General features: G+C 49.3%; 1 protein-coding gene and 1 pseudogene across 5 annotated transcripts in view; one reads left to right on the top strand and one right to left on the bottom strand.

The window, feature by feature from the left end:
* The window catches only part of ANKLE2 (ankyrin repeat and LEM domain containing 2), a 39,279-nt gene that overhangs the window by 7,012 nt on the left and 6,315 nt on the right, over positions 1 to 25,952 (top strand). For 3 of the 5 annotated variants that reach the window (XM_024348187.3, XM_054663831.2, XM_063785304.1), the window contains 9 exons: positions 643 to 1,101; positions 4,917 to 5,123; positions 8,189 to 8,382; positions 8,500 to 8,688; positions 13,192 to 13,314; positions 15,782 to 15,848; positions 20,083 to 20,255; positions 21,642 to 21,748; positions 22,579 to 22,769. In XM_024348187.3, coding sequence (XP_024203955.3) covers positions 643 to 1,101; positions 4,917 to 5,123; positions 8,189 to 8,382; positions 8,500 to 8,688; positions 13,192 to 13,314; positions 15,782 to 15,848; positions 20,083 to 20,255; positions 21,642 to 21,748; positions 22,579 to 22,769 — 1,710 coding nt within the window. Of the gene's footprint in view, positions 1 to 642; positions 1,102 to 4,916; positions 5,124 to 8,188; positions 8,383 to 8,499; positions 8,689 to 13,191; positions 13,315 to 15,781; positions 15,849 to 20,082; positions 20,256 to 21,641; positions 21,749 to 22,578; positions 22,770 to 23,369; positions 25,180 to 25,952 lie in introns of all 5 variants that reach the window. The other 2 variants (XM_063785302.1, XM_063785303.1) reach the window with 1 other exon arrangement.
* Positions 10,491 to 11,546, bottom strand: LOC745858 (tumor protein D54-like; annotated as a pseudogene).

Genomic DNA, 25,952 nt, shown 5'->3' with positions numbered 1-25,952 from the left:
GAGACCAGCCCAGCCAGCATGGAGAAACCCCGTCTCTACTGAAAATACAAAAATTAGCCGGGCGTGGTGGCAGACCCCTGTAGTCCCAGCTACTTGGGAGGCTGAGGCTGGAGAATCACTTGAACTCAGGAGGTAGAGGTTGCAGTGAGCTGCGATAGCACCACTGCACTCCAGCCTGCGCGACAGAGGGAGACATCATCTCGAAAAAAAAAAAATTCTTTTTTTTTTTTGAGCTGGAGTTTCGTTCTTGTTGTCTAAGCTGGAGTGCAGGGGTGCGATCTCGGCTAATTGCAGCCTCCGCCTCCTGGGTTCAAGCGATTCTCCAGCCTCGGCCTCCCAAGTAGCTGGGATTACAGGCATCCGCCACCACACCCGGCTAATTTTTTGTATTTTCAGTAAAGACGTGGTTTCACCATGTTGGCCGGGCTGGTCTCGAACTCCTGACCTCAGATGATCCGCCCGCCTCAGCCTCCCAAAATGCTGGGATTACAGGCGTGAGCCACCGTGTCCAGCCAAGAAAAAAAGTTTTGAATGAAAGAAACAGAAACTGATGCCATTATATAATGAACCCTAGTACTCGTCACCCAGCTTCAGCAGGTGTTAGTATTTTGTGACTCTTTGATTTTTTTGTCTTGGGCCTAGGTGAAATGACAATGGATGCTCTGTTGGCTCGATTGAAACTTCTGAATCCAGATGACCTTAGAGAAGAAATCGTCAAAGCTGGATTGAAATGTGGACCCATTACATCAACTACAAGGTTCATTTTTGAGAAAAAATTGGCTCAGGCTTTACTGGAGCAAGGAGGAAGGCTGTCTTCTTTCTACCACCATGAGGCAGGTGTCGCAACTCTCAGCCAAGACCCACAAAGGATTTTGAAGCCAGCTGAAGGGAACCCAACTGATCAGGCTGGTTTTTCTGAAGACAGAGATTTTGGTTACAGTGTGGGCCTGAATCCTCCAGAGGAGGAAGCTGTGACATCCAAGACCTGCTCGGTGCCCCCTAGTGCCACCGACACCTACAGAGCTGGAGCGACTGCATCTAAGGAGCCGCCCCTGTACTATGGGGTGTGTCCAGTGTATGAGGACGTCCCAGCGAGAAATGGTAATGGGACCGTGTGTAGGATTTCCTCACACAGATAGCACATACGCGGAGGGGCGGGATGATGTCTGAAAATGGAAAACTACAGATTAAGAAGGAAAAAATCCAATCCCCTCCATCTCATCACCCCAGTTAACCATTGTTAACATTTTTATGTAGAACTTTTCTGAAATATTTGTGAATTTAACATGAGAACTGTTAAAATTTGTTAGGTAAATTGGATTCTATGAGATATGCTGGACTGAGATATTAATATTAACTGGCTGCTGCTGTTGGTTAGGAACTTTGTTGATTAGTCATCTCCCCCTTTTTAAAATGCAGTGTAACCTGCACATCTTTTATGTTAATGAATGCAAATGGCCAATGAATGTATAAATACTTTTCAGCATCAAAGATTTGTGGTTTTATTTTGTTTTTATTTATTTATTTTATGAGACAAAGTCTCGCTCTGTTGCCCAGGCCAGAGTGCAGTGGCGCGATCTCGGCTCACTGCAACCTCTGCCCTCCCAGTTTAAGCGATTCTCCTGCCTCAGCCTCCTGAGTAGCTGGGATTACAGGCGCCTGCCACCGCGCCTGGCTAATTTTTTGTATTTTTAGTAGAGACGGGGTTTCACCATCTTGGCCAGGCTGGTCTTGAACTCCTGACCTCATGATCCACCTGCCTTGGCCTCCCAAAGTGCTGAGATTACAGGCTTGAGCCACCGCGCCCGGCCATTTTATTTTTTTAATTTATTCATTCATCTGAAACAGGGTGTTACTCTGCCACCTAGGCTGCATTGCAGTGGTGCAGTCACAGCTCACTGCAGCCTCAACCTTTCTGGCTCAGGTGATCCTCCCACCTCAGCCGCTTGAGTAGCTGGCACCACAGGCATACGCCACCACACACAGCTAATTTTTGTGTTGGTTTTTTTTGTTTTGTTTTGTTTTTTTGAGACAGAGTCTCGCACTGTCGCCTGGGCTGGAGTGCAGTGGCGCGATCTCAGCTCACTGTAACCTCAGCCTCCCGAGTAGCTGGGAACTACAGGCGCCCGCCACCATACCCAGCTAATTTTTTGTATTTTTAGTAGAGATAAGGTTTCGCGATTTTGGCCAAGCTGGTCTCGAACCCCTGACGTCGTGATCTGCCCACCTCGGCCTCCCAAAGTTCTGGGATTACAGGTGTGAGCCATCACGCCCGGCCAATTTTTGTATTTTTTATAGAGGCGGGGTTTCGCCACGTTGCCCAGGCTGCTCTTGAACTGCCCTCAAGCGATCCACCCACCTTGGTCTCCCAAAGTGCTAAGATCACAGGCACACACCAGCACGCCTAGCTAATTGGTTGTTTTTGGTGGTTTTTTTTTTTGAGACTGGGGTCTCTCTCTCACCCAGGTTGGGGTGTAGTGATGCAATCTCAACAACTCACTGCAACGTCTGCCTACCAGGCTCAAGGAGTCCTCCCACCTCAGCCTCCGGAGTAGCTTGGGATCGCTGGGATCACGGGCACGTGCCAGTACGTGCCAGTTTTTTTGTATTCTTGGTAGAGACAATGTTTCCCCATGTTGCCCAGGCTGGTCTCCAACTCCTGGGCTCAAGTGATCCGCCAGGCTCAGCCTCCCGAAGTGCTGGGATTACAGGCGTGAGCCACCTCGCCTGGCCACACCTAGGTAATTAATTTTTTTTTTTTTTTTAAGAGACTGGGTCTCGCTTTATTGCTTAGGCTGGTCTTGAACTCCTGGCTTCAAGCAGTCCTCCCACATGAGCCTCCCAAAGTGCTGAGATTACAGGTGTGAGCCACTGTGCCCAGCCCAAGAATTGTAATTTTAAAGAAGATTTAGCATTGGAAAAAAAAAATGAGAACTCAGTATTAATTGGAATGCCAGAAATTGCACACTGTCATGAGTATTGTTATTACTGTGATACCATTTGTGGTGACGCCTATGAGTACATAATTGGTTAAACACTATGAATAGAATGGAATATTCTTCTTCTGTAAGATCTTTTTAAAGAATAGGTAGGGGCCGGGCGCGGTGGCTCACGCCTGTAATCCCAGCACTTTGGGAGGCCGAGGCAGGCAGATCATGAGGTCAGGAGATCGAGACCATCCTGGCTAACACGGTGAAGCCCCGTCTTTACTAAAAATACAGAAAATTAGCGGGGTGTGGTGGCGGGCACCTGTAGTCCCAGCTATTTAGGAGGCTGAGGTTGCAGTGAGCTGAGATTGTGCCACTGCATTCCAGCCTGAGCGACAGAGCTAGATTCCATCTCAAAAAAAAGAAAGTAACACTGCGAAATGATCATGGTGCAGTTTTTATTTTTATTATTTATTTATTTATTTATTTACTTATTATTTGAGACAGAGTCCCGGTCTGTCGCCAGGCCGGAGTGCAGTGGTGCGATCTTGGCTCACTCCAACCTCTGCCTTTTGGGTTCCAGTGATTTTCCTGCTGCAGCCTCCCGAGTAGCTAGTACTACAGGCGTGCGCGACCACGCCCGGCTAATTTTGTATTTTTAGTAGAGACAGGGTTTCTCCACGTTGGTCAGGCTGGTCTCGAACTCTCAACGTCAGGTGATCCACCTGCCTCAGCCTCCCAAAGTGCTGGGATTACAGGCGTGAGCCACCGTGCCCGAACTATGGCTATTTTTATCCAGTAGTGGACAGTAACCATTCCTCTCTTATATTGTTCATAAATTTTTGTCTCCTGGCCAGTAGTGTATGTCTTATGTATTTACGATAGTCTCATACAAAACTTAATTGTGATAGTTCCACTACAGAGCTTTAATATTTTTATATAATCAGGATTATCTTGTTTTGAATGGTTTCTTGGCATGTTTAAAAAGGCATTCCCAGCCGGGTACAGTGGCTCATGCCTGTAATCTCAGCACTTTGGGAGGCTGAGGTGGGCAGGTCACCTAAGGTCAGGAGTTCAAGACTAGCCTGGCCAACATGGTGAAACCCCGTCTCTACTAAAAATACAACAATTAGCCAGTCATGGTGGCCGGTGCCTATAATCCCAGCTACACGGGAGGCTGAGACGGGAGAATCGCTTGGACCTGAGAGATGATGGTCGCAGTGAGCCAAGATCACACCACTGCACTCCAGCCTCGGCAGCTGAGTGAGACTCCATGTCAAAAAAAACCCAGCCATTCCCGGCTGGGCGCCGTGGCTGACACCTGTAATCCCAGCACTCTGGGAGGCCGAGGCGGGCGGATCACCTGAGGTCAGGAGTTTGAGACCAGCCTGGCCAACATGATGAAACCCCGTCTCTACTAAAAATACAAAAAATTAGGCATGGTGGCGGACGCCCATAATCCCAGCTACTCGGGAGGCTGAGGCGGGAGAATCGCTTGAACCTGGGAGGCAGAGGTTGCAAGAGCCAAGATCGTGCCACTGCACTTGAGCTTGAGCGACAGAGCGAGACTCTGTCTCCAAAAAAAAAAATAAAGTAAAAAATAAAAAGGCGTTCCCTGTTCAAAATTGGGTTTAAAATTCTCTTATGTTCTTGGCTGACATAATTATAGTTTTTTTTTTAATTTGCCTTTTAATAATTTTTATTTAGATCTTTATACGAAATTTAGTTTTTAGCATAGAATCTTGGCACATAGAATTACATATATGAACATAATATGTATCATGTTACATGCATATGTGCACACCGTCGAGCTTGTTAATTGTTCTATTTTGGCTAGCTTAGGCCCTTTTTCTTCAGGATTAAAGATCTGAACTAAGCCAGGCGACTGGGTAGCAGACGTGGAAGCTGATGGTTAGGCCCAGGGCATGGCCAGGTGACAGCTCTCCAGTCACTCATCTCTGATTTTCATTTGTTACTTTTCTTACCCAGAAAGGATCTATGTTTATGAAAATAAAAAGGAAGCATTGCAAGCTGTCAAGATGATCAAAGGGTCCCGATTTAAAGCTTTTTCTACCAGAGAAGACGCTGAGAAATTTGCTAGAGGAATTTGTGATTATTTCCCTTCTCCAAGCAAAACGTCCTTACCACTGTCTCCTGTGAAAACAGCTCCACTCTTTAGCAATGACGGGTTGAAAGGTAAATCACGCAGCCGTTCACATCTTGGTGTTCCTGTCACATTGATCCCACCCTGTTTTGTGCCGTCTTTCCTCCGATGTGGTAACTTGTTTTCTCCATGAGGGTAGAGTCGATGGGGTCTCAGTGGACCAGGAGGCCATGCTGGCTCCGATGCTGGTGTGCCAGTAATTAGCATCTTGACTGTGGAGAAGCTGAAAAGAACGCTGTGGCCGCTTCCATCTGTCCCCGTGTCTGTTGGATTTTTTTCTTTTTTTTTTGTAAAGAGACAGGGTCTTGTTCTTTTGCCAGCCTGGAGTGCAGTCTGGTGCTATCATGGCCCACTGCAGCCTCAAACTCCTGGGCTCAAGCAATCCACCTGCTTTAGCCTCCCAAGTAGTTGAGAAATAGGCGTGCACCACCACACCCAGCTAATTTAAACTTTTTCTTTTCTTTTTTTTTTTTTTGAGATGGAGTCTTGCTCTGTCGCCCAGGCTGGAGTGCAGTGGTGCGATCTCGGCTCACTGCAAGCTCCACCTCCCGGGTTCAAGCGATTCTCCTGCCTCAGCCTCCCGAGTAGCTGGGATTACAGGTGCACACTGCCACACCCGGCTAATGTTTGTATTTTTAGCCACCATGTTGGCCAGGCTAGAATTTAAGATTTTTTTATGGAGACAGGGTCTTGCCATGTTGCCAAGGCTGGTTGAATTGCTGGCATCAGGTGATCCTCCCATCTCAGCCTCCCAAAGTGCTGGGATGACAGGCGTGAGCCCCTGCGCCTTTTTGGATCCTGAAACCAGTCTACTTCCCCACCTGAAGCTATACCTACTTCAAGGACTAGGGCATCTGGAGAAGGCGGGCTCATCTGTAGGAGCGGTCCAGCCCGAAGTCTGACCCATGCCCACCTCCCAGCTCAGAACTAGGGTTTTGTGTGAAGAGGCTCTTCACGGTCAGCGTGGGGTAGAACCTCCGCCTTTACCTGTCGTCTGGCCTCAGCTCCTGCTCCCTCTCGCAGCTCACAGTTGTCTGGGCTTCCCTGGTGGGCTGGTACTCCAGAGGAATGTTGCCCTCTCCTTCCAGTCATCCGCCTGCCCTCAGTCAGCCTTATACAGGTGCTTCCTGGATGGAAACCAGAGTGGCTTCTAACAGGTACGGATTTCCTTCTTTGCAATTTGTGAGAATTCCTCAGAAGGAAATCACCTTAAGACAGAAATCAGGCCGGGCACGGTGGCTCATGCCTGTAATCCCAGCACTTTGGGAGGCCGAGGTGGGCGGATCACTTGAGGTCAGGAGTTTGAGACCAGCCTGGCCTACATGGTGAAACCCCGCTTCTACCAAAAATATAAAAAATTGGCCGGGCGCGGTGGCTCACGCCTGTGATCCCAGCACTTTGGGAGGCTGAGGCGGGTGGATCATCTCAGGTCAGGAGTTTGAGACCAGCCTGGCCTACATGGTGAAACCCCGTCTCTATTAAAAATACGAAAATTAGCTGGCTGTGGTGGCAGGTGCCTGTAATCCCAGCTACTTGGGAGGCTGAGGCAGGAGAATTGCTTGAAACCAGAAGGCAGAGGTTGCAGTGAGCTGAGATCGCGCCACTGCACTCCAGCCTGGGCGAAAGAGCAAAACTGCGTCCCCCCAAAAAAATCAGCTGGGGGTGGTGGCAGGCTCCTTAATCCTGTAATCCTTTGCAGCCACACTGTGCACATCGAAGGTCTTGCGTGATTTCTGGGAGTGTTCCCTTGCCCGCTGCTGCCGTTATTCCTCCTCCACCTACTGACCGAGCTTTCAGAGTTCACTGGCCGGGTGTGGTGACTCATCCCTGTAATTACAACACTTTTGGGGGCTGAGGCAGAAGGATCCCTTGAAGCCAGGAGTTTGAGACCAGCCTGGGCAACATAGACCTCATCTCTAAAAATACTATATCTATCTATATATATAGATAGATATATATAGATAGATATATCTATCTATATATAGATAGATATATCTATCTATATATATCTATCTATATATAGATAGATATATCTATCTATATATATCTATAGATAGATATATCTATATATATCTATAGATATATCTATATATATCTATATATATCTATAGATATATCTATCTATATATATAGATATCTATATCTATATATATAGATATCTATATCTATAGATATATATAGATATAGATATCTATATATATATCTATATAGATATATATATCTATATCTATATATCTATATCTATATCTATATATCTATATCTATATCTATATCTATATCTATATATATCTATATATATATCTATATATATCTATATATATCTATATATATCTATATATATCTATATATATCTATATATATATCTATATATATATCTATATATATATCTATATATATATCTCTATATATATCTCTATATATATCTATATATATATCTATATATATCTATATATATCTATATATATCTATATATATATCTATATATATCTATATATATATCTATATATATCTATATATATATCTATATATATCTATATATATATCTATATATATATCTATATATATCTATATATATATGCCAGGCGTGTTGGCACACAACTGTAGTCCCAGCTACTTGAGGGGCTGAGATCACTTGAGCCCAGGAGGTCGAGGCTGCAGTGAGCTATATTCGTGCCACCACACTCCAGCCTGGGTAACAGAGCCAGACCCTGTCTCTGAAAAAACACAAAGTTCACCAAACTTGGCCTCATTCACAGAGCCTTTCCCAGCAAGATTGTGGCAGGGTCTGGCTGCTCTTCCGCTTGCTGTGCTCATGGGGGGCGCTCTGGCTGCCGTTGTAGGCTGGGGCCCCCAGTGAGATTGTGGCCGGGTCTGGCTGCTCTCCCCTACTTGCTCTGCTGACAGGGGCACGCTGGCTGCCATTGCGTTGCATGCTGGGGCCGGTGGCCGCGGGCCCTTCTCGTCTTTTCTCGCCTGTGCCTCCCAGTTGGCCCAGAAGCCTCTGTGGAAAGCTCCTTATCCCTCATCAGAGGGTGCATGGGTGACGAGTGACTTTTGGTGAAACTGATTGTTCTTAAATTCTGTCTCTTACTGACAGATGGTTTGTGCTTGTCGGAATCAGAAACAGTCAACAAAGAGCGAGCGAACAGTTACAAAAATCCCCGCACGCAGGACCTCACCGCCAAGCTTCGGAAAGCTGTGGAGAAGGGAGAGGAGGACACCTTTTCTGACCTTATCTGGAGCAACCCCCGGTATCTGATAGGCTCAGGAGACAACCCCACTATCGTGCAGGTAGGTCTCGGCGGTTCCCTCGGGCAGGTGCGTGGTCCCGGCCGTTCCATTGCAGCACTCGCACAGGGCGTGTCCACACGTCAGACAGGAAGCTCAGAGCATGCGGTTCTCTTTCAGGAAGGGTGCAGGTACAACGTGATGCATGTTGCTGCCAAAGAGAACCAGGCTTCCATCTGCCAGCTGACTCTGGACGTCCTGGAGAACCCTGACTTCATGAGGCTGATGTACCCTGATGACGACGAGGCCATGCTGCAGAAGCGTATCCGTTACGTGGTGGACCTGTACCTCAACACCCCCGACAAGATGGTGCGTGCACACCCTCCACTCACACTTTCTTTTTTTAATTGGTTAAAAGTTTTCCCCCAAAAGAATGTTTTATCGACAAGTTACTCATTAGTATAATAACTTTGGGGAAAAGATACATCAATTACACCCCTGCAACCTGCCTTCTCACCACATCCCACTGGACAAAGGGCACCGAGTGCTGGGGTTCCCTGGCCCCTGCATCATCGTCGTGTGTGCAGTGCTGTCCCCGAGGGTGTCTGAACTGTCTGGGGACACGGTTGTCAGAGGACATTTCCTCTGCCGAACAGGACACCTTGAGCTAAGCAGCCCTTCCCCTCCCGGGAGTGGCAGAGCTGTGCACACCACACACAGGCAGGCCCTCAGTGTCCTACCAAGAGCCACTGAGGCACAGAGCTGCCCCTGCAGACCACGCTGCCTGACACTCAGGGCTGTGATGAGAGAGGCTGCCTGACACGCAGGGCTGTGGTGAGAGAGAGGCTGCCTGACACGCAGGGCTGTGGTGTGAGAGAGGCTGCCTGACACGCAGGGCTGTGGTGTGAGAGAGGCTGCCTGACGCGCAGGGCTGTGGTGAGAGAGAGAGGCTGCTGGGGTGCGACTGCTTAGAAACAGGAACGATCTTGGTAGCTCCGGAGAAAAGGTGACAGCAATCCTGGCCGATGCCCACGCCCCACCCTCCAGCTGACCTGTGGGGTCATTTCATCTGAAGTGCAGTCAGCAGGCGGGTTGGAGTCACTGATGAGTGCCCCCCGGGCCAGGCCCATGCAAGGCAGCACTGGGAAGCGGGCACAGCTCTTCTAAAGGGTGCTAAAGACAGGCTTTTCCTTCTCTTAGCCCCTCCCACCCCTGGGAGCCCAAGAGTCCTTCAGGGCAGAGTAGGGAGCCAGGGGAGCTGCCCTGCTTGAGAAGAGAAGCAAGTTTTATACACTGGGATGGAGCGTGTTAGTGAAACCAGCACCCCAACTGGAACAGGCAGTCACACAGGCCAGGTGTAAAATCCCACACAGGCCTCACAGCCATTGAGCAACCCTCGTTTATGTTTATGATAAATAAAGCATCAGGTAATGTGAGGCTTGAATTTCAGCTTGAGTCCAAAGACATAATATTCTCTCACTAGGAGGCTAAAGCTGCTTTGCCTAATTTCAATTTTTGAAAAGTCCACTGCATTAAAAAAAAAAATAATGAATTTGCTTTTCATTAAAGCTAGATTAGTACAACAATTGGGCAGTTGTTGATATTCAGTTTACTTTCTGTGGGCAGAAAATGGACACTTCTTGTTTAGCATTTCAAGATAAAAACTCATGGAACAGGTAGGGCTTTCGGGGTGATTGCATTCCTTCTGTGAGTTAGGGAAGGAGGAGGTCAAAAATGCCACTTATGCGTAGGACTCTTCAATGCTTCAACATTCTGATGGGCTAACCTGATTCTTTCTTTTTTTTTTTTTTTTGAGACAGAGTCTTGCTCTGTCTCCCAGGTGGGAGTGCAGTGGCGCGATCTCGGCTCACTGCAAGCTCCTCCTCCTGGGTTCAACTGATTCTCCTGCCTCAGCCTCCCGAGTAGCTGGGACTACAGGCGCCCGCCACCATGCCGGCTAATTTTTTTGTATTTTTAGTAGAGATGGGGTTTCACCGTGTTAGCCAGGATGGTCTCCATCTCCTGACCTCATGATCGGCCCGCCTTGGCCTCCCAGAGTGCTGGGATTGCGGGCGTGGGCCACCGTGCCTGGCCACTAACGTGATTCTTAAAGGGAGCCTGGGCTTTGGCTCAGTATTTCAAATCCTCCGCCCTGTCCACTTCCTGTACCCCTAGGAAGGACAGCACAGTTATCTGTTTCACCTACAAACTTTAGTATATAACTATGTACACAACTGTTGAAATTCATGTGGATGCAGTAGCCACGTCTCCTTGTGGATGGGCAGGACTGTTCTCAAAGCCGGCTCTGCGTGTGCGTCCTGGCTGGCCGCTTCGTTGCGCAGAGCTCCGGCCGTGATGCTGAGGGTGTGTCTGTGTGCTCTGCAGCTGAGCGTAAGCGACCACAGGCTTAGAGAGGTGTGGGATCCGACGGGCTTGTCGCCCCTCCCTGCTGAGGAAGGGAGATTGTCCTTGCTGTTCTCTGTCACCCACGACCTTAGACTTCATGGGCCCAACTTGGTCTTCAAACGACTTGAAAGTTGCAGGGTTCCTTACGTCTCCGAGCTTCCTGCTGATGGCAGAGCCCACCATGGACAGGGCTGCTGAGGTCTCTGTCTTGGTTGAGGTCTTCTTTCTTGCTGTGGGAGCATTTCCTGAGTCTTGCAGAGATCCGGGTGGGCCACTTTCTCATTCCACTTCCACATTTCTCAGAAGTCTTCACATAGGCGTTAGAGCAGGTTCTGTTTCAGCCTCCAAGGCAGAGAGGCCCAGCCTCCTCTCAAGCTCTCCACAGTCCCCCCTCCTTGGCTGCCAGCACTGGTGTAGAGTGACAGTTTCCTCATCCATCTTGGTAGCTGGGCCCTGAGCTCTTCCTCCTCAGCCTCTGTCAGACCCTCAACAGCAGTAGCCTGGGCAGCCCCACCTGTGTCAACAGGGACATTGGTCATGGAGTTGGACGGCAGGCCTTTGTGAGGAGAATTCGGGTTGACATCTTGGCTGGCGGCGTCTGTGTTCAGGCAGTCATGGGCCGCGGTGCGGGCGCTGTGGGAGCCGAGTGATGGGCTGTGGGAGCCGAGCAGGCAGCAGCAGGGTTGCTCACTGCACGCACGCTGCCCGGGAGCCGCCTCCGCTGGCTGTTTTAATAGGAATGGTAGCCAGTATTGTAGTTTAAGAAAGATTTGTGAGGCCGGGTGCGGTGGCTCACGCCTGTAATCCCAGCACTTTGGGAGGCCGAGGCAGGCGGATCACGAGGTCAGGAGATCGAGACCATCCTGGCTAACGCGATGAAACCCCGTCTCTACTAAAAATACAAAACATTAGCTGGGCGTGGTGGCGGGCACCTGTAGTCCCAGCTGCTTGGGAGGCTGAGGCAGGAGAATGGCATGAACCTGGGAGGCGGAGCTTGCAGTAAGCCCATATCACGCCACTGCACTCCAGCCTGGGCAACACAGCGAGACTCTGTCTCAAAAAAAAAGTCTATAGTGCATACTATCTGGTCCTTGTCCAAGAAAGCTTGCCAGCCCCTGGACAGAAGGATGGAGTACAGGTAGCATGGTGGTATATGCAAACATCCAGACCTTTTTGGGGTCGTGTGAGAGAGTTGTAAGGGATACCTCCAGTGGGTGATGGCGGGAGGGAGCTGTAGGAGGACATTTGCGGGTGACCTAGGCTGTGTTGCCAGGGAGTGGAGGCGGGGGTGTCAGTGCAGGCCGCAGGGGCCATGACGAGTTTTTCTTCCCTGTGCAGAAGCTTAGGGATGGCTGCCATGGCATACGATGCCACCGGACACTTCACAGCCAGAATCTTGGTAATCAGAGGTGACGAGAGAAGGTGTTTCTGGCTGTGCTACATGTAAATGAATTCTGTTTTCTACACGGTGCAGTGGAGCTGCCTGTGGGATATCCAAGTGAGGTGCCTGGGAGGGAGTTGGCCCTTCAGGTCTTGGGCTCAGGGGCACTGTTGACCATGAGGCCCGCTGGTCTGTAGGCCACAGTTGAAGGTGACATTGAGACTGCCCAGAGCATAAGGAAGGATCAGAGGTGCAGCTGTGGGAGCTCCAGGCAGATGGTGTGGAGACCTGTGACACCATCCAGGGAAGGAGGGCATGACGCAGCGTCACGGACGGAGACCTGGGTTCCCAGCCAGGGCGTGATGCAGCATCATCAGCAGTGAAAAAAATTTCGTTTACTGTGGTGTCACATGCCGCAGAGACTTCTTTGAGTACAGACCAAATTCGTGGGCTTTGCTTTATTCTGGTTGTGGTCCTCATCTGTGTATTTCACTTTCTGGGCATGTTTTACATGACATTGTACTGGGCCCTGAATGGTTAAAGCTGCTGTTCACTGTTTATGGAGAATTTAAGCTCCTCCAGGGTCTGGGCACCCAGGTCAGTATGCTAAGCTCAAGCCTTGGCATGAAGTGGGTATGTGCTAGAATGCCAATTATTTTTCCATTATAAAAGCAGCGTCTTTTATGGCCTTTTTGTTTGTGAGTCTTTTTTTTTAAAAAAAGTATAAGCCGGGCTCGGTGACTCACACCTGTAATCCCAGCACTTTGGGAGGCAAAGGCAGGTGGATCACCTGAGGTCAGGAGTTCGAGACCAGTCTCACCAATATGGTGAAACCCCATCTCTACTAAATATTAAAAAAAAAAAAAATTAGCTGGGTGTGGTGGCGGGTGCCTGTAGTCCCAGCTACTGGGGAGCCTGAGGCAGGAGAATCGGTTAAACCCGGGAGGCAGAGGTTGCAGTGAGCCGAGATCACGCCAGTGAGACTCCGTCTCAAAATAAATGAATGAATGAGTATGTATTTTCACCTTAGAGCAACCTCACGAGACAAGTGTGAATAATTGTACTTCCTCTGCACCTTTTTTCAGGGCTACGACACACCGTTGCATTTTGCTTGTAAGTTTGGAAATGCAGATGTAGTCAACGTGCTTTCGTCACACCATTTGATTGTAAAAAACTCAAGGAATAAATATGATAAAACACCTGAAGATGTAAGTACTTATTACAATGCAGTTGCTATGTAGAGTTAGAAATGGAAATATATAAATTTACAGTCTGTGATCACAGGCACAGGGAAGCCACAAGGAGCTCTGTGTGAGTTGTGTTTGCTTTATGGGCACATGTTAGAACCCTGGCTGTTGAGTAAGATGCACTTTGTGAAGAAGATGCATCTGTAGAACCAGGAGGGAAGGAACTGACCCAGTTTGCTGATTTTATTTTCCTAAAACTGGCAGTCAGTTGCTTTGAACAGCTCACAGTCTTTTATCAAGTTCCCTCTCTGAACACATCAGTTGACCAGAGTCAGAGAGAACAGAGGTGGTGATGGTGGTGGTGATGATGATGGTGGTGATGGTGGTGGTGATGATGATGGTGGTGATGATGATGGTGATAGTGATGATGGTGGTAGTGAGGATGATGGTGGTGATGGTGATTATAATGGTGATGACGGTGGTAGAATGATGGTGGTGATGATGGTAGTGAGAATGATGGTGGTGGTGAGGATAATGGTTGTGATGGTGATGATTATGATGATGGTGGTGATGGTGATTATGATGGTGATGGTGGTAGTGAGAATGATGGTGGTGATGGTGATGGTGATGACGGTGGTAGTGAGAAAGATGATTATGGTGGTGGTGATGAAGATGGTGATGAAGGTGGTGATGGTGGTAGTGGTGAGGATTGTGGTAATGGTGACAATGAGGATGATGATGGTGGTGATGACGTGATGATGGTGATGGTGGTGGTAGTGAGAATGATGGTGGTGATGTTGGTGATTGTGGTGGTGGTGGTGATGGTGATGGTTGGTGGTGGTGACGGTGGTGGTGGTAGTGAGGATGATGGTGGTAGTGATGATGGTTGTGTTGAGGATGATGGTGAGGATGGTGATGAAGATGGTGATGATGTGCTGATGATGGTGGTGAGGATGAAGATGGTGGTGGTGGTAGTGGTGAGGATTGTGATGGTGAGTGAGATAATGGTGGTGGTGGTAGGGAGGATGATGGTTGTGGTGGTGATGGTGAGGGTGATGGTAGTGATGATGGTTGTGGTGGTGATGGTGAGGGTGATGGTAGTGATGATGGTTGTGATGCTGATGAGGATGATGGTGGTGAAGATGTGGTGAGGATGATGGTGGTGAGGATGAAGATAGCAATGATGATGGTGGTGTTGGCAGTGGTGGTGATGATGGTGATGATGGTGGTAAGGATGATGCTGCTGAAAGCAGCTAAATTGTATTCAGCTCAGTGTGCACCAGGCGCTGTGCTAAGCTTCTCACACATACATACTCATCTGACCCAGACAAGCCTTCAGTCAGGCCTCGTCATGATCCTGAGCAGTTGAGCAAAGTGCACCTTGCAGAGGGCAGAAGTATATTCTGTGCCCACAAAGTGCAAGAAGTATCTGGACCTTCTGAGAACTGAAAGATGAGTTTGATTTTTCTGTGCATTACAGCTGTGAGCTGTCCCTTGTCTAGCAGCCCTTTAGAAATAAAAGCTGTAAGGATCTTCTGGTGGCAGTGGCCTCTCCCACACCCCTTCTGTAATTGCTGTTATTACATAAGCAATACATCCACTTGCCATAGAAAACTTAAAATACTGCTTGATCAAAAAGAATAAAATTCACCAGAAAATTCTACAACTGAGAAATTGCTATTATTTTGCATACATGTGATATAATTTTGTGTGTGTGTGTGTTTGTGTGTGTGTTTGTGTGTCTGTGTGTGTGTCTGTGTGTGTGTCTGTGTGTGTGTGTGTGTGTATCTGTACTTCTTCAACATAAGAATGGCATTTGGTAACCAACTTAAAACTCCTGGCATTTTACAAAGCATTTGACTTTTTAAAGCTCACAATCAGGTACACACTCAAAAATGTAGTTGCATTCATAGTTTTAGTTAGTTTCTCTCATAGGCTGGTTCCTTTCTTTCCTTTTATTTGAAGGTTGTTGGTTTTTCTGTAGTTTCTAGCAAAAGTTCGTATTGCTGCAATTCTTCAAGGGCTGAGAAAGTTGATTTCTTTAGTGGCAAAAATAGAACTTTGATGTTCCGTGTTACTTAGGAGCTCCACCTTGACCCAGCCTCACAACAAAAAGTTTGTGTATGACCAGGCTTCCTGTAAGTGGAACTCAAACAATCAAGAAGGTTAGAAACATGTTCACGTGCTTCTGCTTTTACTCGATGCGCTGGTACGTTTTCCTCTCCTTGCAGACAGTTAGAAAATGTCGAGTAGCGCAAAGAAGAAGTAAATTTACCCATAATCCCAGAGTGTGCTCTCCTAGCTGTCCCCTTAGACTTTTAGAAAGACCACACTCTTCACACATTTTCTGAGTGTGAGCTTTATTAAATCTTTAGCATTAAGATACTATTCTACTTTACTGAGTTTAAAACTATTTTTCTGAAATCATTGTAATGATAAGGAAATGTTGCGATCAAATAAGATTTAGACACACTTTTTTTTCCAATAGGTAATTTGTGAAAGAAGCAAAAATAAATCTGTGGAACTGAAGGAGCGGATCAGAGAGTATTTAAAGGGTAAGATGGGCAGTTGGTGCCTGAATCGTGGGGTCCACGCCGGGAAGGGCCTTGGAGCGTTGGGGGACACAGCAGAGCTTTGCTTTCCTGAGCTCCCCGGACGCGTGCCGGCTCCCCTCGGAAGCCTCTCCTCGGGATCATCCTTTCTTCTCCCGAGCTCTCCTAGCTCATTTGCCACCTTTTTTCTGTTATCCCTTCTCTGAAGTCTTGTATCTGTTCCTTGAGCTTTCTGTGAGAGAACTCTTTTGAGGTTGTGTGTCGCTGCCTGTTGCCAGTGGCCTCATCCCTGGATCCATACGTCTCTCTCACAGTAGCTTCATTGTGATGGCTTCTCTTCAGGTGGAGCCTGCAGTTGGCAAAGAACAGCTCAGGGAGAGGCAGGGTCCAGAGCTCCTTGGTTGGGTGGCTGGCCTGGCTTTTGTGTGTCTCTTTGCCTGTGTTGGGGTGGGGGTCGCTCCCTGTCACTCCTTCGATTCTGAAGCTGCCTCCTTCCTCCTCCTGTACTCCTGGTGCACGCCCAGGCTCCTGTCTTGGCTCCGGGACACTCCCTCCCCACTCGCCTCCGGGACGTTCCTTCCCCACTCGCCTCTGGGACGTTCCCTCCCCACTCGCCTCTGGGAGAGAGGCCTTTGCTTTCTGGGCCGCCCTCCTCTAGTCAGCAGCTTCTAGTTGTTGGCCCCTGTGCCTTGCGGTTTGTAGGTGCCAGGCATGTGAAAATGGCTGGTTTCAGGGATGGCTTTTCCCTGCCGTCTTCCTCTGTTTTCAGTGAATTTTGGAAGATGACACTTCTAGAAGCGCCTCTTTGCCATCTTAGCTCGAAGTCTGGAGCTTCTGCTTGCTGGTGAGATTGAAGCAGACGCTGAGGTCCTTTCACCCACCTGCCTGCTTTCCTCTCTCTCGGATTCCATTCCTATCCAAAACTCTGTCTCTATTTAAAGCAGGGTCCGCAAATGACTGCTTTTAAAAATAAAATTTTATCAGCATAAAGCTGTCACCACCATTTGCACACTGTCCGGGTTCTTTCCCAGCACACAGTGACTTGTGGCCTACTGAGCCTAATTATTTACTGTCTGACGTTTTATAGAAGTTTACCAAGCATGATCTAAGGTGTGAAGAGCCTCTGCTTGTCCCCTGATCTGTTCCCGTCCTAGGTATAATTTATTAATTACACTTCTTCAGTGTGTGTAGCTGTGCACAGGAAATGAATCCTGCATGCTGTTAGCGGCGAGAGTTCCTCCTCAGGGCCATTGAGGCGTCGCTGCAGAGGCCCAGCCGGAACCTTCAGAGGCCCTGGGAACACACGGCTATGTTGCCAGAACATCCCTGAAGAGCCGAGAGTCTGCTCCGGATTTTCAAACCACACTGTCAGAAATGCTTTGCAACGCTGACATTAAGCATTGCTTTGTGATGGTATTTAGGAAGCAATTCTGTCTGAGAGATCCTTGCCTATGTGTGACAGTAAAACACTGTCGCCTGTAAGATCTGCCCCAGCAGCTGTTTGCTGAGGAGAAGGCAGCTCTGTGAGATCCATGTTCCTGTGGGCTGAGCTACACGGCACCTCCAGAGCTCCTACACCTCCTTCCTGGTCCTTCTGAGGCTCATGCGAAGCCCAGGCATGGTCAGCATCTGTGGTCACGCTGGGGCCTCGGTCACGTTGTAGCTTCACATGCCACAGAGCCTGCTACAGGGCTGGCTGCATCCTGCATCCCACCCTTCCCGTCACTCAGAGAGAGACCCACGCTTGTGTGAAGATGAGGAAGGACTCTAAAGTGTTATGAGAGACAAATAGGATCAGAAAGCCAGGCAAAAAACTGTCCAGAGACCGTGAGTCCCATCCGTAGACAGAAATTGTTAAAAGGGACCTAAATCAATATGCCAAAAAAGTAAACATTAGTATTTTATGAGTAAAGTGTAGGTAAATTGTACCGTATACCTACCATGCACCCTATACTGTACATACTGTATGTCTTCTTTTCATATGCCACTGAAAGAGGGAAAAAACTGCCAATTAACCTGTAAAATGCCAACGTACATATGATGTATCCAAATATAAGATAGTAATATGTAAGAGTATTTGAATTGCCCTAATTTTCAGTATGGAAAATTAGTACTCTTGAATGGAAATTCTTCAGTACCTTCAGTACTCTTGAATGGAAATTGTCGTACTTTTTCTTAACTTTCATTTTAGGTTCAGGGGTAAGTGTGCAGGTTTGTTATATAGGTAACCTGCATGTCACCGGGGTTTGGGGTACGGATTATTTCACCTGGTGATCAGTATAGTACCCAGGAGGTAGTTTTTCCATCCTCTCCCTCCTCCTCACTCCCTCCACCCTCAACCAGGCCCTGCTGACTTCTTGTTCCTTCTTTGTGTCCATGTGTGCTCAGCGTTTGGCTCCCACTCATAAGTGAGAGCCATGTTTGGTTTTCTTGCCTGTGTCAGTTCCCTTAGGGTCATGGCCTCCAGCTCCAGCCATGTTACTTCAGAGGACATGATCTTGTTCTTAATATCCTGTGGTATATATGTACCACATTTTCTTTATCCAGTTGACCGTTGATGGGCATACAGCACTTTTACAATTAGAAAAAAATTAAAAGCATAAAAACTATGATAAGCAGCCGGGTGCGGTGGCTCATGCCTGTAATCCCAGCACTTTGGGAGGCCAAGGCAGGCGGATCACAAGGTCAGGAGATCGAGACCATCCTGGCTAACACGGTGAAACCCCGTCTCTACTAAAAATACAAAAAATTAGCCAGGTGTGGTGGTGGGCACCTGTAGTCCCAGCTACTTGGGAGGCCAAGGCAGGAGAATGGTGTGAACCCAGGAGGTGGAGCTTGCAGTGAGCCGAGATCACACCACCGCACTCCAGCCTGGGTGACAGAGCGAGACTCTGTTTCCAAAAAAAAAAAAAAAAAAAACTATGAAACTATGATAAGCCTTTAACATAAGAAATTCCCAGGCATTCCAGAGTAGCATGATTGACTGTAAAGGAAGCCTCTTGACTCTGGGTCTCCAGGAGCTGGGTTTGAAAGCAGGACGAGGTGGTGTGTGGCCTCCGTGCAACCTACAGAACCTCACGACACTATCCTATATGGCTTGACTGCGCTGTCCCGTGGGACCTGAAGACACTACTCTTCCTTGTGCTTTTTCCATACTCACATCCAAGTGCCGTGTGATTCCAGATCTGTTGAGAGATGTGTATTCAGTGATGCAAATTGTAAAGTACAAGAGAAGCAGGACTGAGAAGCGAGGAGGCCGGGCACAGCGGCCCACACCTGTAATCCCAGAACTTTTGGAGGTGGAGGTGGAATGATCACTTGCATCCAGCAGTTCGAGACCAGCCTGGGCAACAGAGCAAGACCCCATCTCTACAAAAAGTAAAAATTAGCCGGGTGTGGTGGCGCATGCCTGTGGTCCCAGCTACTCAAGAGGCTGAGGTGGGAGGATCCCTTGAGCCTGGGAGTTCGAGGCTGCAGTGAGCCATGGTTGCACCACAGCACTCCAGCCTGGGTGACAGAATGAGACTCTGTCTGAAACTAAGAGGAGAAAAAAAGGAGAGAAGGAATAAAATATTACTTTTTTTTGTTTTTTTGAGACAGATTCTCACTCTGTCACTCAGGCTGGAGTGCAGTGGCGTGATCTCGGCTCACTGCAACCTCCACCTCCCAGGTTCAAGTGATTCTCCTGCCTCAGCCTCATGAGTAGCTGGGGTTACAGGCACCCACCACCACACCCGGCTAATTTTTGTATTTTTAGTAGAGATGGGGTTTCATCATGTGGGCCAGGCTGGTCTTGAACTCCTGACCTCAGGTGATCCACGCACCTCAGCCTTCCAAAGTGGTAGGATTACAGGCGTGAGCCACCGCACCCGGCTGGAATGAAATAGAACATTTTTAAAATGTATTAAGCTTCTACTGTGTGCTACTCTTATTCACTCAGGTCCGACCCCTTAGTCCTTTAACTACCTGGGGCTTCCTTTTCTTTCTTTTCTTGTAGCAGTGGAGGAAAATGAGGCTGGTTAAGTGAAGTGAGCTCTGAGACCTTGTGTGACTTTGTTTTCATTGTATCCATTTGCATTAAGTGCAGTGAGCTCTGGCGCAAACCACCCTCTGCCCCGTCTGTTGGATCCATTTGCAGAGGCCTTGGCAAGGGCTCGCGTGATCCCCGTGCTGCTCACCCAGGCCTGACCTGCGGAGGGGGCGGAAGCCTGCAGCCAGTGCCTGTCTCCTCCCTCAGGCCACTACTACGTGCCCCTCCTGAGAGCGGAAGAGACTTCTTCTCCAGTCATCGGGGAGCTGTGGTCCCCAGACCAGACGGCCGAGGCCTCTCACGTCAGCCACTATGGAGGCAGCCCCAGAGACCCGGTGCTGACCCTGAGAGCCTTCGCAGGGCCCCTGAGTCCAGCCAAGGTGAGCTGCTGTAGAAGCTTCTGGAAGCGGTGCCTGGCTGTCCCTATACTGTGCTCCTGGGTGTTCCAGCCTGTTGCCTTGTGCGTGGTCTCAGGGACCATGTCCTGTGGAGCCCCAAGGTTGTCCTCATCTCAAACCATCCACCAGTGATTGGTGATGAGAACGTTTGTCAGAGAAATGTGTGTTCTTGGCTCTGTGGCTTGCTTACCAGGGCCGATGTGCTGGGAGCCACTGTCTCAACAAAGCAGACATTCCCTGGGCCAGCCCCGTCCTGTGCGCGTGTCACCCTGTTCTTTCTGTGTCGATGGCCCGTCCCAGGGCACCTTGCTGGTGTAGCGAGGCTGCCCGTTGTGACTAGGAAAGCTCCATCTGCACGTCCACCTCCTGACCACGTTTCCCTGTGGCTGCAGCCCCCGCTGGCTTCCTCTCAGACAAGTCCCTCTCCTGGAAGCCTCAGCCCCAGGTTCTACTCATCCCCAGTGTTCAGAGAAATCCTTAATGGTGGTGTTGCTGGGTCAAAGGTTGTACACTTTTTTATTTACAGCTGACAATTCTTTCTCCTGTTGGAATACTTCACATACTGACCTGCACGCATAAGCCTGTGCTGGAAACTTTCTAAATCAGTTACGATGAAAACGGCTCCAGGCCGGGCGCGGGGACGCACGCCTGAAATCCCAGCACTTTGGGAGGCCGAGGCGGGCGGATCACGAGGCCAGGAGATCGAGACCATCCTGGCTAACATGGTGAAACCCTGTCTCTACTAAAAATACAAAAAATTAGCCGGGCATGGTGGTGGGCGCCTATAGTCCCAGCTACTCGGGAGGCTGAGGCAGGAGAATGGCCTGAACCCGGGAGGTGGAGCTTGCAGTGAGCCAAGACTGCGCCACTGCACTCCAGCCTGGGCGACAGAGCGAGACTCCGTCTCCAAAACAAAAAAGAAAATGGCCCCAAAATTAGGTGGTATCAGGTAAGGTTAGGTGAGATGCATAAAGCATAAAGCTCTAGGGAGAGTGACTGAGAAAGATCAACACTGGTTTCTTCTCCTGCGATGGGAGCAGTGTCACATGTGCGTCGGGGTGGCAGCTCCGAGCCATCCACTGTCCTCAGGGTGAGGCCTCGTGCTCGGGCCCTCCTGGTTCTGAACCTCACAGCCCAGATGGGGCTGCAAGAAAGGAGACCGCCTCCCCTCCCCCAGGTCAGAGTGCAGCCATGCGGCCACTCAGCCATGCCACAGATGGGCACGTGGCCCAGGGATCTGCTAGTGAAGGGGAGAGAAGGAAGGGTGTGCGGAGACGGGCAGCTACTGCGATGCTGACGGCTCTTCAGGTTTCCGCAGCTGAGGGGCGCAGTGCCTGACACGGCTAATACATTTTTTTTTCTTCATAGGCAGAAGATTTTCGCAAGCTCTGGAAAACTCCACCTCGAGAGAAAGCAGGCTTCCTTCACCACGTCAAGAAGTCGGACCCGGAAAGAGGCTTTGAGAGAGTGGGAAGGTACTGAAAGGCTGAGCCGCAGCGGCGTGGGGCACACAGTTGGTTGCGTTTTGATTAATGACAGAAGGTCAAATCACAGCTTCAAAGTACCAATTCCCAGGAAGCCTTTTCTGGGAGACTTGGTCCTTTTCGTGAAGGTCTAATTCCTTGTGGATGTTGTGGAATTCTAGCTTAAGCCTGTCCCGTCCCAGACCTGGGGGACGTCTGCAGCGCCTTCCTTTCCTTTTCTAATTGGAATTCCTTGTTGGTTCTGGGACATGTTTCTAAGGAACCTTAATATTTTATAGAAGGTACCATATAATGCTATGGATTCCTTGGGAAAAAATAGGCCATAGCCACAAAGCTAAATTATGTTGTAATCAAATAAAGCTTCGTGGAATTGTTTAGAATATTTTCTCAAAATATGTGCCCAGTGTCAGATGTACAACTGGAACCCAGAAAGGACCTCCAGGCTTTCGTGTGCCTGGCCATGACTAGAACCACGGGCAAGTTCACAGGGCTGTTCCGTGATCATGAACACGTCCGTCTGTGGGAGTTGAACTGTGTGACCTGGGTTGCTGGCGTGAGGGTCTGTCGGGCTGAGGCCTCTTTCCTGCCTGCAGCCGGTTCACGGCTCCTGAGAGCTGTGCCGGGTCCTCTTACCTGTGAGGAGGCGTGCTGTTTCAGAAAATGCACCGTATGATTTCAGCTGCCAGTTAAGGATAAAGGAAAATTATAACCATGATTGCAGACATTGCTTTGGTACTTGAAGCTTTAGTGGCTTTTTTCTGTGTAGTTCTGAGTATTTTTTCTGGTTTCACAGCTGGTTAATTGTGTTTTGTTTCTTACAGGGAGCTAGCTCATGAGCTGGGGTATCCCTGGGTTGAATACTGGGAATTTCTGGGCTGTTTTGTTGATCTGTCTTCCCAGGAAGGCCTGCAAAGACTAGAAGAATATCTCACACAGCAGGAAATAGGCAAAAAGGCTCAACAAGAAACAGGAGAACGGGAAGCCTCCTGCCGAGATAAAGCCACCACGTCTGGTAAGCACGTGCAGGCGTGGCTGTGGCAGCTGGGAGGGGCCCCCCGTGGCCGGGGTCTGACAGGATGCGCACATCTGTTTCTCATCTCTTGGTGTTTTTAACATAAAGGTCCGGTACTTTCCCTTAGGTTAGTATTTTTTGAGACAGAATCTCTCTTTGTCACCCAGGCTGGAGTGCAGTGGTGCAATCTTGGCTCACTGCAGCCTCCACTTCTTGGGTTCAAGCGATTCTTCTGCCTCAGCCTCCTGAGTAGCTGGGACTACAGGCGCCCGCCACCACGCCTGGCTAATTTTCGTATTTTTTTTTTTTTTTAGTGGAGATGCGGTTTCACCGTATTGACCAGGCTGGTCTCGAACTCCTGACCTTGTGATCCACTTGCCTCGGCCTCCTAGAGTGCTGGGAAGGTTAATGTTAAATGGGTTGTGTGTCGGGGAGGATACATGAAAAATAATGGCATCGCTTTGAGCAGTATTGCTGTTTCTGCTTGTGTTTGCATCATCCAAAATCTAATATAGTTTCATTCTGTGCCGTTTTCTCAAAACTCATAATAGCTGAACTCCATTGGCTGAGACTGATATTTTAGATTTGGTATATTTTCAGGAAAAAGACGAGTGCACATCAGAATACTGGTGTATATCAGACACCAGGGCACAAAGCGCCTCGCACGGTGCGTATCAGACACCAGGACGCAGAGCGCTTCACACAGTGCATATCAGACACCAGGACGCAGAGAGCTTCACACGGTGCATTTCAGACACCAGGACGCAGAGCGCTTCACACGGTGCATATCAGACACCAGGACGGAGAGCGCTTCACACGGTGCATATCAGACACCAGGACGCAGAGCGCTTCAGACAGTGCATATCAGACACCAGGACGCAGAGCGCTTCACACGGTGCATATCAGACACCAGGACGCAGAGAGCTTCGCACGGTGCATATCAGACACTAGGACGCAGAGAGCTTCGCACGGTGCGTATCAGACACCAGGATGGAGAGCGCTTCACACGGTGCATATCAGACACCAGGACGCAGAGCGCTTCACACGGTGCATATCAGACACCAGGACGCAGAGCGCTTCAGACGGTGCATATCAGACACCAGGACGCAGAGAGCTTCGCACGGTGCATATCAGACACTAGGACGCAGAGCGCTTCGCACGGTGCATATCAGACACCAGGACGCAGAGCGCTTCGCACGGTGCGTATCAGACACCGGGACGCAGAGAGCTTCGCACGGTGCGTATCAGACACCGGGACGCAGAGAGCTTCGCACGGTGCGTATCAGACACCGGGACGCAGAGAGCTTCGCACGGTGCGTATCAGACACCGGGACGCAGAGAGCTTCGCACGGTGCGTATCAGACACCGGGACGGAGAGCGCTTCACACGGTGCGTATCAGACACCGGGACGCAGAGCGCTTCAGACAGTGCATATCAGACACCAGGACGCAGAGCGCTTCACACGGTGCATATCAGACACCAGGACGCAGAGAGCTTCGCACGGTGCATATCAGACACTAGGACGCAGAGAGCTTCGCACGGTGCGTATCAGACACCAGGATGGAGAGCGCTTCACACGGTGCATATCAGACACCAGGACGCAGAGCGCTTCAGACGGTGCATATCAGACACCAGGACGCAGAGAGCTTCGCACGGTGCATATCAGACACCAGGACGCAGAGCGCTTCGCACGGTGCGTATCAGACACCGGGACGCAGAGAGCTTCACACGGTGCGTATCAGACACCGGGACGCAGAGCGCTTCAGACAGTGCATATCAGACACCAGGACGCAGAGCGCTTCACACGGTGCATATCAGACACCAGGACGCAGAGAGCTTCGCACGGTGCATATCAGACACTAGGACGCAGAGAGCTTCGCACGGTGCGTATCAGACACCAGGATGGAGAGCGCTTCACACGGTGCATATCAGACACCAGGACGCAGAGCGCTTCACACGGTGCATATCAGACACCAGGACGCAGAGCGCTTCAGACGGTGCATATCAGACACCAGGACGCAGAGAGCTTCGCACGGTGCGTATCAGACACCGGGACGCAGAGAGCTTCACACGGTGCGTATCAGACACCGGGACGGAGAGAGCTTCGCACGGTGCGTATCAGACACCAGGACGCAAACACAAAGCACTTCACACGGTGTATTTCAAACACCAGGACGCAAAGTGCTTCCAAAGCACAGGTGCACTGAATGGAAAGATCATGATGGAAGAGGTTAATCTACAAAATCTAAAAGTGATTCATAAAAACATCAACGATGGCCGGGCACGGGAGCTCACGCCTGCAATCCCAGCGGCCGGGCGCAGCAGCTCACACTGTAATCCCAGCACTTAGGGAGGCCAACGTGGGTGGATTGCTGAAGCCCAGGAGTTCGAAGGCAGCTTGAGCAACATAGTGAGACTCTGTCTCTATTTATTTTTTTAAAAAAAACAGAAATTTGCTAATAACTAGAGATTCGAATCTGCTAAAATACAAATTAAAGCAGATATACAATTTAGAGTGTGTGTGTGAGTGTGTATGTGTGAGTGTGTCTGTGAGTCTGTGTGAGTTTGTGTGTGTAAGGTCATAATAGAACCATTAGCCCACAAGACACTTCATTTATAAAACAAACTCCCTGGAATGATAGAAAGAAAATGAAAATGATTGACATACATTAAACTAAGAAGCAGTGAATCTTCAACAGTCACGACCTGTGACTCTGATCCACAGAACTAGAGCGACGTCAGTGCCGTCGTTATACAGGAATCATTGAAGTCTGACCTTGCTGTGTTGTAGCTGATGGTGGCACAGAACTCACTTCTGTAAAGCGGCCTCATTTACAGTGTTGTCTTGTGACTATGTACGTTTTAATTAGTAAATATTAAATAAAGTTGAGGCATTTCCTAAGTAGCAGGAGCCACAGCTCAAGTGTTCTGGATCCTCCTGTGGCCGTGGCCACCATCGTGAACACCAAACGGGACATTTCTGTTGCCTGTCGCACAGTGCTGCCCCCAGGAGCTCTGCTGTGTTATCTTCACACCTAAAGCGCAGCAGGGTTACTTCATGGAGTTGTTCTGGACGATCTTCGGGATCCTCTGGGGCACTGTGACACTCGGAGTCCCTGGGGTCGCAGCAGATCGGAGCTGGAGGGTGGCTGGGGGTGCAGGGCAGTCATCTCGCCCATCACC

The sequence above is a fragment of the Pan troglodytes genome, chromosome 10 (genome assembly GCF_028858775.2).
Source record: "Pan troglodytes isolate AG18354 chromosome 10, NHGRI_mPanTro3-v2.0_pri, whole genome shotgun sequence".
NCBI classification, from domain to species: Eukaryota; Metazoa; Chordata; class Mammalia; order Primates; family Hominidae; genus Pan; species Pan troglodytes.
The sequence above is the reverse complement of the archived record's forward strand: the minus strand, read 5'-3'. Positions and strand labels throughout refer to the sequence as shown.